Source organism: Nicotiana tabacum, chromosome 9 (genome assembly GCF_000715075.1).
Source record: "Nicotiana tabacum cultivar K326 chromosome 9, ASM71507v2, whole genome shotgun sequence".
Taxonomy (NCBI): Eukaryota; Viridiplantae; Streptophyta; class Magnoliopsida; order Solanales; family Solanaceae; genus Nicotiana; species Nicotiana tabacum.
Genome location: NC_134088.1, coordinates 122,231,980 through 122,246,318, shown reverse-complemented (window position 1 = coordinate 122,246,318; position 14,339 = coordinate 122,231,980). Strand labels below are relative to the sequence as shown.

General features: G+C 36.9%; 1 protein-coding gene across 7 annotated transcripts in view; it reads right to left on the bottom strand.

The window, feature by feature from the left end:
- Positions 1-14,339, bottom strand: part of LOC107818563 (uncharacterized) — a 34,217-nt gene that overhangs the window by 8,323 nt on the left and 11,555 nt on the right. For all 7 annotated transcript variants that reach the window (XR_001655453.2, XR_012695066.1, XM_016644599.2 and 4 more), the window contains exons 7-29: positions 12,749-12,915; positions 12,587-12,651; positions 11,801-12,469; positions 11,299-11,486; positions 9,558-9,655; positions 8,512-8,697; positions 8,179-8,359; positions 7,907-8,101; positions 7,742-7,785; positions 7,507-7,563; positions 7,272-7,368; positions 6,956-7,128; positions 6,637-6,850; positions 6,368-6,493; positions 6,176-6,265; positions 3,469-3,585; positions 2,983-3,063; positions 2,668-2,775; positions 2,160-2,329; positions 1,652-1,730; positions 1,490-1,564; positions 241-338; positions 33-140 (exon numbers count right to left, since the gene is read on the bottom strand). Coding sequence is in view for 5 of the 7 variants with exons in the window: in XM_016644599.2 (XP_016500085.2) it covers positions 33-140; positions 241-338; positions 1,490-1,564; positions 1,652-1,730; positions 2,160-2,329; positions 2,668-2,775; positions 2,983-3,063; positions 3,469-3,585; positions 6,176-6,265; positions 6,368-6,493; positions 6,637-6,850; positions 6,956-7,128; positions 7,272-7,368; positions 7,507-7,563; positions 7,742-7,785; positions 7,907-8,101; positions 8,179-8,359; positions 8,512-8,697; positions 9,558-9,655; positions 11,299-11,486; positions 11,801-12,469; positions 12,587-12,651; positions 12,749-12,915 (3,386 nt within the window). In the remaining 2 variants the exon portion in view is untranslated. The remainder of the gene's footprint in view (positions 1-32; positions 141-240; positions 339-1,489; positions 1,565-1,651; positions 1,731-2,159; positions 2,330-2,667; positions 2,776-2,982; positions 3,064-3,468; positions 3,586-6,175; positions 6,266-6,367; positions 6,494-6,636; positions 6,851-6,955; positions 7,129-7,271; positions 7,369-7,506; positions 7,564-7,741; positions 7,786-7,906; positions 8,102-8,178; positions 8,360-8,511; positions 8,698-9,557; positions 9,656-11,298; positions 11,487-11,800; positions 12,470-12,586; positions 12,652-12,748; positions 12,916-14,339) is intronic.

The window sequence follows — 14,339 nt, the reverse complement described above, 5'->3', positions numbered from 1 at the left end:
GAATAAGAGCGCATTTGCTGCTACTATTTTACCTTCGCGCTATAAGATCATTCAAAGAATCATCATCAAGAACGGGTGCAGCTTCCTCTTTTTTGCTTTCACGCAAGAGGGACTCCAAGTATTCCCTTCGGTCCTCCGCACTACAACCAAGTTAAAATACGTTTATAAGCACAATATATTCACCAAAGTAGTCAAAGTGTTGAGCAGATTTTCCAATTCTTAAAACTTCCTTCAAAAGACCTTGTGTTATTATCAAAGAATCCAGCAGTAATGCTTTGGTTAGCGACTCCAAGTTTGTGCTCCGCAGCAGCTCTAACTTGTTCCTCAACGGTTTGGACCTAATTCAACAAGGTTGTAGAAATGGAGAACTTAGAGATACCGTAGGTACAATTGTGAAATGAACATTTGGATCAACAAATTATTTACAGTATTGATTCATAAATTGCGGTAAGAATTAATGTCACATATGGTTAATAAGATTTGACCCTTCCAAAGCCTTGGGCGCTCACAGCTCTGGGGGCAGACCTTCAATTCATCTTTCCATTCTATCTTATATATTAGCAGTAATAAGTATCATTGAGAAGCTCTAGAAGAACATTCAATGTTCAAGATAATCTGAACATGGAGTTCTGAAGAAACCAAAATCGCATTCACGCTACTCTATCAGGAATTCAAAGAATGCTGCAATTAATGAAGTCAAGTCCAACAGAATTTTGATTGCTTTCGCAAGAAAAATCACTTATCTAGATAATGATTGTTTAAGGACTGCTTAATTGTTTTACCCAATCGCAGAAAAAGGGCAAAAAGAAAAACGAAGTAACTGTAGCTTTGGCTACCTAGATAACATGCTTTTCCCTATTTTGATGCTTTTTCCTTCTCTGGAGCAGGCTAATGCCAGCCCATCCCCCCATGGAAAGGGCAAGCATCTATTCAAAATGCTGGCAAAGCTTCTTAAGCTTCACATTTGAAGTTTTAAAAGCTAAGAGTGAGTTCTCTGCATTGCTAAAAAGACTGTTGCCTCTCAACCAGTCAACCCAGAGTAGAAATGAAAGAAAGCAGAGACAAGGTGAATTATAGTACAATTACAGATGAACGGCCACTAAAAGAAGAACTGGCTTCGTCTAACAAACATGCAAGGACTAAAAAATAAAAGACACTTTAATAAAATCATATCCAGTTTCCATACATGTCCTAGAACAAAGTCTTATCCCGCTTCACAAACACAGTTCGGCCACTAAACTGGAGAACGAAAATTACATGGGGCATGAATGGTGCTAGTACCCAGAAATGACGGGATACTGAACTAAATATACATCTTAAGAAATTGCGTGCTAACAATGCTAACCAATGTAAATAAATCAGAATGACCCATGTGATCCACAAAACAGCAGACAACAATCTTAAGAAAGAGTTTCATTAATCATTTTATAAAAGAATGAATCTGCAACTGCATGAATAGAAAATCTGACAGAAGTGAGAAAGCATTTACCGTTTCCAATCGAAGAACAAGAACATCCTTCTTTTGACCAATCCTATGAGCCCTTGCCTGTGCTTGGAGATCAACCTAAAAGCAGCAAACCAGGAGAGCAGTAAGCAAAAGCCACAGAATCAAAATATAAAAAATCCTCAAAAGAGTAAGTTTGAGTTTTGCCTGAGGATTCCAATCCGTGTCAAAAAGTATCACTGTATCAGCAGCTTGAAGATTCACTCCAACTCCCCCAGCACGAATACTGGCACCATTTAAGAATAGATTAGTCCAAGCGAAAATGCTTGCTTGAATAACGAAAGCAGGAAAAAAAACAAGCTGATACGGTGATACCTAGAAGGAACATCAAAACAAGTCCTACAAACAACCTACAAGATTTTTTCCTAGAAACAATTTAAACCATACTCCAATAACCAGTATATACAATGGTCCAGTTTGGAACGTTGTCCATGAAAGTGAAGTACATTTTATTAATCTACTTTTGGTAGTTAATAAAGTTTTTTGTTTTCTTTAGTATCAAGACTCACAGAAAACTAAAATTAAGTGTTCGCCAAATTTTCAATTTTGCAAAACTTCGGGCCAGTGATCAAGGTAAGGACAAAATGAATGACTAGTACATGCTTTAAACTCAACAAAACAGTGAATCTAAGGCAGTCTAAGTTAAGCCAATTACCTCAACAGAAATATAAAGAATGGAGAATTTGGCTGATTAAATCCATCAATAAGGGCACCTCTATCGCCCCCAGACGTATGTCCATCCAAGCGAAGGTACTTATATTCCTTCCAGCAGAGATAATCCTCCATTACATCAAGCAGCCTGGTCATAGTTGAGAAAAGCAAGACCTGCAAAACGACCAAAAAGAACAGCATGAAAGAGGAATAAATTTCATTTCCTTAACCCTTGCAGCCTCATCCCTCAAAGAAATTGTGATTAACAAAATGGAAAGCATCAGAATCCTTTCAATGGACAATGAAGTCAAGGCCCCCAAGTAAATAAATTAAAAATGACAAAAACAGTGTCAGCAGCTAAAGAACAAGGAGAAAGAAGAAATTATAAGGCCGGATATTACCAGATGTAAAGAAGGCTTAAAAGCACATGAATATCCACAACCTCAAAGAGTGATTTAGAAATTAAGATTCTTCAGAAAACAAATTTGTAATGCAAACATGCAATTTTGTACCCGATGATCTGTTGCCTTAAGTTTCGGCAGTAGTCTGTCCAACATCTCAAGCTTCCCACAAATCCTCACAATGTTCGGCAGATAATGCTTAGGAATTAACTCGTGAATCTGACATATAAAACAAAATGATCAGATAACCAAAAGGGACAACTCCCCACCTTTCAGCAACTTCTGAAGATAAAAAACGAGCTCAAAATATATGTTCTCAAATCAAAAGCAGTAGCAGAAGCACAGGCATGATATTTTCCAGTTATACCTGCACTTCACATCAATTTCAAGATCATAAAGATACTAATACAAGAGGGAGAGCCATACCTCCTCCACATGAAGCTGGCTAAGATACGGATGATTACAAATATTGCGTAGCTCCATAACAGAATTGTGGACTGAGCGAGCCTAAAAAAGGAAGAATGTGGTCAAAGGTAAGAACATAATACCTGAATAAGCATAGTTTCTTTTTCTTTTCTTATTTTGATAAATCAAAAGAGTTTGTTCATAATATGCACCAATATGACTTCTGAGTAAGCACATATGTTCATTTCTAACCGTAGAACTACAAGCAGATGTTCAACCTCATATAGCCAAGGAAATTAATAACGCAAAAGAAATACAAGTACCGAATAAAGGGTACGAATCCTTTTGGACACTGACATGAACATATACAAGCACAATTTCTACTTATATGCATAAAGTCTATGAGCTGCAATAGATCTTAGCTATGCTTAATTTATCTCAACAAAGAATTAAACAATATTGTTGAGCATGAATCATTGAACTCAAATAACAGAAGAGAGGTTAAACCTTTGAAGTTCCGAATGCACCAAGGTTTTCTTCCACTCGCTTCATCAAAAGCTTCTGATATGAAGAAGCTTCACATCTAACAAGCCTTTCAATCTTTTCAGGTAATTCATTCTCAACCTAAGACAAGCATTTGAAAAGACATAGGCATAAGCTCTCAACACTGCCAGAAATTGAATGCCAGACGAGTCTTAGGAAGCATTTTTTGGTCACATAAGATAGATTTGTTAGCAATATGGCAGCACATACAGTATGAAATAATTGTTTGTTTTCTTGCACTATCAAGAACCTGAAAGAATGATTAAAACAGCAGACTCTACATTTCTCTTAGCAACATAAGGAACAACACTATGCCAAATATCTAAGTTTCATCATGTGTGCAATAAGACTTGTTGCCAGTCATATTAGACACCCTCCGAATTATTGTTTTGGAGAAGAAAAGAATTCATATAAAATATAAAAGAGCAATAAAGGATGCATAAGAAGTCGTCACAAGTGTGAAAATAGTGGAAGGAGATACGGGGTTCCAAATGACCGTGGGTTCACAAAGGATCTGCCCTGAGCCTGCAATTTTTTCACCTAGTTATGGTCTTATGGATGAGTTAACTAATAGTATACAAAATGAGGTTAAAAGGAGCATGTTATGTGGAGATGAAATTGTGTTAATGGATGAAATTAGTGAGAGAGCCTAACAAAAGCTTGAGCTATGGAGAAAATTGTAAAGGGTAAGTACTAAGTATTTTAGATAACATGATATATGCACTACAAGTTTAGCCGTCATAAGAAGGGGCAAAAGTCTTTGCTGTTTTTTACTTCTGTAAATACTGTTCAGCTGTTACAGCACATCCTTTGTGCTTGTTTATATATAAGATTACCTTACTTTTCAAGAAAAGTTTAGTCGTTACAAGAAAAATAAAGTTAAAAGTAAGACTGGACTGGATTCTTTTTTTTTAGATGGCTGAACTGGAATTCTTTTGTAAGGGCAGAAAATGTTAGTATCTAGCTGTAGTTTACCGAGAGAATGCTATGATAGATGAGGATGTAACACATCAAAATTAAAATATAAAATGTGAAACCGAGGAGTGCTACGGCGTGCTATGCAATTAGAAGATACCAACAAAAATAAAAAGCATGTTCCATAAAACATCTCCTATCTTTTGGATAAAGATAATAAATCATAAATTTCTTTTTTTCCTTATAACAAAATCATAAATTTGGAATGTATCTCTCATCACAAGAAGTAATGGCAGAGACTCTGCTCCACAAGGCAATAGGATATGAGATTGCACTCTTCTGACATGCAGGATCCGTTGTTCCCCATAGGAGAATAAAGCCTCAATCATGTAGCATCACCTAAGTAGGCCAGGTCTCACTAAAAAAACAAAGTGGCTTGTCTACAATAACATTTATTCTATAAAACAATTTTAAGATCCAAAATGTAAAAATGGGATGGATATCGGGCATCTACCACCCAAAGTATCTACAAAATGGATGTACAATGTAGGGATAAGTCTGATTTAAAAAGTCGCTGTCCAAATTTAGAGAAGTCCTAAAATTATCATGTAATGGATAAACAAGCCCACATAAACTGATCGATATAAACATTCGCATAGACGACTCCAACTTGTTTGAGATTCAGGTGTAGCAATACTCATGATAGCCAGTGTTAGGTGTCCCACATTGGTTGAGGAAATGGGATGTTGTCTCCTTATATGGTCTTAGCCAATCCTCATTTCATGAGCTATTTTTTTATTTCATTTTGATTAAAAGAAAACTAAGCACTAAGATGGTGATTGGCGATACATAGATAGGGAGACCTCTATACAAAAACAAAAAGAAACACTCCCATCTCACGAGCTAGTGTTGGCTTGAGTTAGGCTCAAGGTCCATTTCTTCTCATGGTATTAGAGCCAGACCCATTCTTATTCTTGTTTTATCCAAGGATGGGCCCTGTTTTGTGTTGTCCAAGCTCTAGATGTCCCGTCTTGGGCGTGCGGGGGTGTTAAGTGTCCACAATAGTGGAGGAAATGGGTTGTTATCCCTATCTAATTAAAGCAACACTATTTAGATCCCTCTTTCTGTTTCCTCCTTTTTCTTGGTCACGTAGAGGGGCACTAAGTATAACTTGATGGTACAACAAAAAATTAATAAGAGAAAAATTATTGTTAAGAAGATGTATTATTGTTGGTGGTGTAAGCATGGGGAGGATGAGAACCATCCACTAAAACATTGTGATTTTTCCTGGCAGCTAACGTCATTGATGTTTGCAATTTAAAATCCAATTGGTGTTACCCAACATAGTCACGGGCGCGCTGAAGAGTTGGAGTTAGAGCAAGCTGGAAGCTGGACGTAGGTAATTTTGGAAAACACACGATTTTTGCATCATTTTGGGTATTATGGAGAGAGATATGGAAAAACTTTTGAGGAAATTGAAAGTAGGTTATCAAGGGTCAAAAATTCTCTTTTGTTTCTTTTATAATTTTAGTGTACAGTTGGATTCCACTTGTATACAGTTGGTTAGATTTTTGGGAGGCATGATGCCTTTCATAAATATAATACATCATAGGTGTGGCATCAAAAAAACATTTGATTTTTAAGAAAAAACAAAAGCATGATACGGATCCTCCAAAGATGGAATTTGATACACATAGCTTGAGATTGGATAACCAGTCGAGTAGGGCAAGTGCACAGTACGGATGAAGAGATATACCTTGTGTTTCAATCTCCTAAGTACAAACGGACGCAGAACTTGGTGCAGACGATTTATGATCAAAAGATTTTCCTCCTCGGAGAGCAAAGCCTAGCAGCAGAAGAAAGCAAAGTAATTGGATCAACAAAATATAAAGAATAACTTAAGCAACAAGGAAATCGTACTTCCGACTGGAAACGGTAAGAAACATACCTCATCAGCAGAGTTGTCACCATTACTCTCAAATGGTTTGTTAAACCATTGTGAGAAGTCTTCTGATGAGTTGAAGATATTTGGCAAAAGGAAGTTAAGGAGTGCCCAGAGCTCCTCAAGATTGTTCTACATGGACGAAATAATAAATACTTTCAGATCACATCAGCGCACACAAAAAAAACAATTAGTATGTCATATTATATGCCAGAAGAGCATGTCTTCTCAACCCACAGGATGTAAGAAATAAAAATCTCACAGACAATATAAACCTGAAGAGGAGTTCCCGTCAACAGCAACCTATGATTACTGCGATAGTGCTTGAGATCAGCATTCAACTTGCAAGAAGCATTTTTTATGCGATGGCCTTCATCAATTATGATATAGTGCCAATGTATTTTGCTTAGTTTTGGCCGATCATGTTTGTTCATCAAATACTCATATGTTGTCAAAAGAACATTGAACTTTTGATGAACTATTCTTTCCCTGCAATGACAAGTTACCCCAATATTTGCAGCATGAATACAATGGAAGTAACAAAATAATAGTAGAATTGCTAGACAACAATATGACTTAATTGATATGACATACTTGAAAAGCTTCCTCCGCTCTTCTGGTGGTCCAGAATAAACTATTTTGAGCATATCTGGTGCCCAAAAGTTTATCTCTGACTCCCATCCAGGCAGGACAGAGGATGGCACTACCACCAGAAAAGGTCCTCTGTCATTTTTGGCTTCCATCAGGTAACACATTAGGGATATAACCTACAAAATTGTCTCCATGAGATACTCCAAAATTCAAGAGAAAATAACTATGGAATTAAAGTGAACTTCAAAAGGAGAACTAGAGTTTAATAAACTAGGAATCAAGTAAGAGTAACCACTAAAGTAATTACATATTAATGTACCTGAACAGTTTTACCGAGTCCCATCTCATCAGCTAAAATTCCATTCAAATGGTTATTGTAGAGCGAAACCAACCATCGTAATCCATTCATTTGGTACCTGCAAGAAAAATTGAGATTAAACATACTCTAGATGAAGGAAACAGGAAATATCTGCGAGTGGAAATTAAATAATTTAAAAAATTCACTCACAAACATAGATACGCAATATAATTAATTCTGACATTAAAAAACTTACTCCCTTAATTTTCCACCTTTGAGAGAAGTAGGCTGCTCTGCAATGGTCTCCTTTACACTGCAGAAAATAAATTTACTTATTTAGCATCTCAACCAGAGAGATTGAATACTGACATTGAACAGATAACAAAGTTGAATCATGGAAAGTCAAAAGAATGAAGATTCAAATAAAACTAAAGAATCTATGGCGTTAAGTCCTTCAAGACCATGTAAGAGTTTATATAAGCAGAAATTACCTATGTGCCATCATATAGTATTTTTCATTGCTTTCCAAGTAATGCTGCAGAAAAAAATTTTAACATATAAGCAAATCAGGAAATGACACAAAACAAGCATATAACAATGAGCATGCCAGCTAGCAATATGTGCATTTAACCATATATGACAATATCTGAAAGAACCTTAGCCTGATCTGTTTCATCCTCATCACCGAAGTCAATCTCATCCTCCTCAACCACACCAGTGTTTCTATTGTCACCCATGTCGGTATCAAATTTTCTTGCTATTGACTTAGCGTCCTTTAATTTGGATCCAAGCTGTTGGAGGTACTTTTCCGTCTCTTTTAGTAGTTGTTTAACACGATCCGACTTTGCGTCCTACAAGCAATGTGAAAGTATTTATCAGGATAAGTGGAACAGAGGGCAGTGCAGAGAGAAATTTAGTCATACCATACCTGAACCATTCTAAGGTATCCCTCAACATCATTGATTTTCAGCAAATTAATTTTCTCACGCTGGATTCTGTCAATCTTCTCACGATGTATCCGTTCCTTCCTTTTATGGAACTCTTTAGCATACTTATTGAAACCTTTCCAACGTTCTCTCTTCATTTTGAATACATCTTCCAATCTTTCCCTGGAGTTCAGGTTAATTCCAAGAAAACAAAAAATAAGAAAATCAGAAAAGAAGTCATTAATCATTTACTGTTAAAGGAGCAAAGTCACACAATTAATTTGACCAGAAAAAAAGTCACACGATTAACCCCAAGGAGGACAGTAATTGCATACCTATGAACTTCAATCTCACTGAAGAACTCCTTCTGTCTCTCACGAATTCTTTTTTGACGCTCTTCCTTCATTTTTTGTTCATATCTTTCAAGTTGCTTTGATTTCCTCCCAATTCTGTGTTTCTTGATTGATTTTAAGCGCTCTATGTCAGCTGCTATTGGTTTGAAAAAATCGTTGAGAATTTCACTGCCAAAAAATTGTCACAAGGTCACAAGAACTGAACAGATAATGTTAAGCAATGACGGGTGACATAGGAAAAGCCTAAACAGTTCTAAACAATATAAATAATCTTGGCTACCATAGGGGAGAGGAGGAGCATGAGACCACCAGAGCTCTCTGGAGAACCGCCGGAGTCTAGTATACATACAAGAAAATGTTCACAGACTGCAAATTTGTAACCACATAAGCATTTTAGACACCAGCTTAAGGAAGAACATGTTCATATACTATGAGTACCATACACACAAGCATTTGAAACCACTGCGCAGCTCTTATTGAGAATATTTTTATAAGATCCAGTAGAAACTAAAATCATCTAGGACCCAACTACTCAGCTGGTTCTTTTCAGATTTATATTATTATAAATCTCAGCTACTATGTAACTTAATCTTTTTGAATCCACAAATTAATAATACCTCAGAGTGCCAATTTTCATTCAAAAATCTTCGAATTAGTTAAATGAGGTCTTGTATTAAATGAGAATTAAAAAATTATATCATATCTCTAAAGATCAAACTTGCAACACTCGAAGTGAACGCTATAAATTTGCAAAATGGTTGACAGCTTGTCATACTTCCTTGAAATGTAGGTATCTATTAGGAGAGGCAAAATTAGAAAGCAAGGCAGAAGTAACAATGTGGTACATTGATACATATTAAACTTGCAAATAATTCACCGTAGAAATATCAAATTTGTTGACTATGTGACACCCTTCGTAGAAAATAAGATATCCACTAGTGGAGGCAAAGTTAGAAAATAAGGGAGTAGGAACAATGTGGAATACATCTAGATATGTATAAAAAAGTAAGTTGAACTAGATCAATCACCTCCGTAGACGGCGCTGCAGCTCCAGCAATTGAAGCTTTTTCAGCTCAATGACACTTTTTGTTTTTGCAGAGATATCCTCAGAGGAGCTCACCGATTCCTGCCACATAAATGAAGATGAGTATTTATCACATCGAGCAATGAAACTTAACTGGGATGTAAGAGCCATTGTACATAAATAAGGTTATAGCAATCTATGGACATTAAAGATGCTTATGATTGTCACAAGCACGTGTATCAGACGCTGGAAGAGGAGATCATCAAATGGTTCTGACAGATCAAAAACAGCTGATGCAAGGTGCAGTGATATCCTTTCATAGACACACTCAAGATCAATAAAAACGAAAAACAATGCAACAGGAAAATCATAAATGCCAGCTTCAATTTGGTTATTATCTCGGCATCAATGACATCATTGGGCACTCAACATGCAGTTTAATTTACCATTTTGCAGCTAAGGAAGAAGAATAACCAACCATACAGTTTTTTTTCATCTACACAGACTAAATGGTGGGTAGTTGCTTTGGTTATTGAGAACCGTGGAATAACAGTGAAGGAGATAGACAACTTTAGTTCTCAAAGTGCAGTCTTTTCTGTTTAAGTCCCCAGAAGTGTAGCTCGACAACTGAATGGAAACGGGAGATTTAACGATTGAGAGAATATCTATTATTCTAAGGAAAAATAGGTTTAGTTTTGAGCAATTTGGCACTTGAAAACTACTTCCTTTTAGAGGGAAACGCTTGCGGCTCTTTCTCTTCAAACACAGTCCGTCTATGCAGCGTAATAAAAGAAACATGATGACACCCAAATGGTTAGAATGAAGCTGGAAAGCATATTATTGTACTACATGGAACTTACATCTGATGTGTATTCACTATTTACACCATTCTTGTACTTAAAATGGGCAATATGATCTTTTTTGTTTTGAAAAGATCTCATAGGTGAATCCTGACCATGTCCCTATCTGTGTTTGTCTACACCTCCTATTTATTTCTCTTTTTTGGGGGAACATAATCGATGCATAAAAGACCAATCAACTTGAAAGCACAGTATGCAATTCACCCAAATTTTAAAAGTATTAGCAACTAGAACTCTCGAGCAAAGGGCATAACACAAGAATATTCAGAAAGTTCCATTGCTTTACTCACAGAAGGCACCAGCTAAGTAACAAGTTCCATTGACAAGGTAAGACCCCCAACCCCCAAAAAAAGGTTGATGCACTGCTTAGTGCTTACACATGTAGGTGGTTTTAGGTGAATGAAAATTCTGTCAAGCCAAAGAAGAAAGCCTGACATAACATGAGGATTCTATGAGTCATGGGCCATTGAGCAAACAGTACATTTAATTACTGCAAACCCACCCACCCCCCACCCTGATGCACCAACCCATGAAAGAATAAAACAAATCAAAATCAGAAAAAAAGGAAAGTGAACAGAGAACAGAATAAAGAGAGATTTTTCATTTCAAGGTATCACAAAATATCGTGATGACCATGATGGGGAACAAAGCCAACTAAATTCATTCCCACTTGGAAGTTCAGACCACTTTTTGAATGGAAAATTAGAGATCTTATCTACCGAACTCACATGAAGAAGCTAATATGGAATCAAGTTTCACCAGAAGAAGGCCTTAGACAGCTACCAATACAATCAGCGTTAACAAGCTAACCGAATATCCGGTCTATACAAAATACTGATAAGAGCATTGCATCCTATAAGGGAAGAAGGATTTTCAATAGCAAACCTTCAACTTCGCTGCACAAGAAGCAATTCTTTTTTCCGTTTTTTGCTGTTTCTCCGACCATTTCTGTTCACTAAGATGTTTCCTTTTCTGCCGATCCAAAATCCATTTCTCCATCATTGTATGCCTTGGAGATAGTAACCTATCTGTGGATGCTGAAATATTTTCATCCTCTTGATCTGTTTCTTGCACTGTAAATGGACTTAATGTGCAGATGTTAGAACAATAACTAGTCATATAAATATACGTGCAAATATAACTATATAAGTATGTACGTATAGTCAACACACTGAAAAATCAGTCCCCTAGATGAAGTTTGACACCACACCACAATAGCAAAAAAGGGAAGAAAAGAAAAGAGGCATATTGCATATAAGTTATCGGAAGAAGTTTGTCTTACCTAGATTCCCAAAGCCCCAAAACCAAATCCATAAAAGGGAAAAAAGGCAAATTTTTAATGAAATTGATAAGAGATGAAATTCGTATCGAGAAATGTTATTCAGACCTTGTGACAGATTTTTCAGCATTATATTTGAATCCTTCACTTGCATCATTATAGGACTCTGATTAATTGCTCCAGGAACAGATTTCCACTGTTGCCTCAAGGGTAAACTAGGCAAGTTACTATCAGCATGTCGATTTCCTTGAGCATTGCTATCAGCAGCACAATCTTTCATTAGCAGACCAGATTCATGGGTATTGGCAGAGGCAGGTGGTGATACCTTTGACGCCTCAGTTCCACTCCAACCACTAAGATCAGGCTTCATTTGCATGCTTGTGCCCGTAACAGAGGAAGCTTGGGGAAACATTCCTGGTTGTTCAGTATTTGCGAGAGCATGCTCATGATTATTGGGACCTAAGGGTTTTGAATCAATTGGTACTCCTCTAAGAGCAGATGCCTGTGATTCTGTAGCATCCCGGATGGGCACTTCAGCATCCTGAATCATTCTCATCTTTCTTTGAGGCCTCCTTTCGTCCGCATGCTCAGAAGGATCAAGCTGACTACTTTTATCTTCCATCAAGTTAGCATTCTCAGCCTCCATTGACGGATTTGTATCAGCAAGAACTCCAGAGGACGTAGGCCCAGAAGAAAGCCTGTCAGTTTCGCCAGCTCCTCCTAATGGCCGTGTGACTTCAGATGCACTGCTTTGGTCAGTAAGCAGTTGCTCCCTTCCTGTATGGTCAACCAATTCTCTGTGATTTACATCTATAGAACACAGCATAATAGCACATGACACAGGTTATGACTTAATCAGACTAGTATAAAAGAGAGATATCAAGCAGTAGATACCTTCTTTGGGATAGAAGTTGCCAAGCGCAATTTCAAGATGAAGCTTCTTAGGCATTAAACCATTCCTACAAGTGGGAAGGATATTGAAAACTGTGGTAGCTGGACGCAAAAATTTCTTTGCAAAATGACTAACGCAAAAACCAAATCCATCGTTCTACATACCTAAAAGCCAAAAACACAAGACATTGTGCTCTAAGCTGTTTCAAATGATGTTCTTTGAAAGGCATGGCAGATACAGGAGCCTGAGCCGCAACAGGTAACTTCCCTGCATCTCTGATAGTTTCACTTCTAAGCATACTCTTCTCCGGGACATTGTTAGGCATGCCCCCCTGTAGACACAAACAAATTAAGGCAAAGATGAAGCATACAGAGAAAACAAATACTGCTGAAAAAGAATAACCAACTAAATACAACCAGAGTTGTTTTTCATTGAGGTTCTATAATTCAGCAAGCTATTTTCCAATATGATGTCAGGAAACAGACTGTGTGTGCATAAGAATAAGCTGAGCAGATGAAATCTTTCTTGTTTCAATAGTACAAGGTTTTGACTTTATAGTGTATATAACACCAACTATGCCTTAACCCCAAACTAGATAAGGTCAGCTCTTTGAATCCTCACTATCCATGTCGCTCCATGCAAACAGTCCCAATCCAATATTTAAGAAGACGTTTTGACCTTATACCAAACAATGACAGCTTTCACTTTATACTGCAGAATGAATTACTTAGAAAACGCAAAATCGGAATGGTTTTCTTCATGTATGAGCATAAATTGAATAAACAAAAACAATAATTCAGCAGATAATCTATGCGAGCGTTCATTTAATACAGCAAATCTCTAAAAGGAAAAAAAAAATCTAACTGAATCTAGAAAAGGAGGAGGTGCACTCATTTCCAAAAACAGTATTAGTTTTATCCCAATAACAAGGTACAAAGTAGTCGCAGGGACTTAGCTACTCAACTCTGTTTTGCATTACTTAGATAAGCATCTATTGGAACTAGATATCACGTTTAGAGAATCTTTACTGAAAACAGAGGACTTATTAGGTAGAAAATATTACCAGAGGAGCAGAACCCGTTATTTTGTTTTGTTTTTTATTGTTAAAGGTAGTATATTGATAGCAGCATCAAGTAAGTGCTGTGAAACAGTTACAAGTGGAAGCTACATCGCGCGTTACGTAATGAGCTCAAAAAAGCAACCATGGCCCCAATGTCATTTGCAATAGCCATGTTATACCCAACAAAAAAGAGTAAAGAAATACAGCTGTATTTAATGCTAATTAAAGATTCCAATTTGCTTTCGAAAACACTTGCATTCCTTTCTTTCCAAATAGTCCACCAGACCACTGAAGAGATGGTTTTCCAAGTTTTCCTCTTTGCCTTTCCTAAACCACCTAAATGTAACTCCTTTTTTGTCAATGGCATTGTCCAAGTGCAAGGTGTTAAAAGAGAAGCTCCATATCTGTGAGGAAAAGGAACAAAGAAGAAATAGGTGATTGATATCCTCTGATTGATTACCACAATTGCCATTGTCCAAGTGCAAGGTGTTAAAAAAGAAGCTCCATATCTGTGAGGTAAAGGAACAAAGAAGAAATAGGTGATTGATATCCTCTGATTGATTACCACAAAGCGAGCACCTACTGCATATTTTCATACCCCTTTTCTGAAGATTTTCATGTGTAAAACAAGCTTCCTTAGCTACCAACCACGAAAAACATCCCACTTTCATTGGTGCTCTGTTGCGCCAAATGCA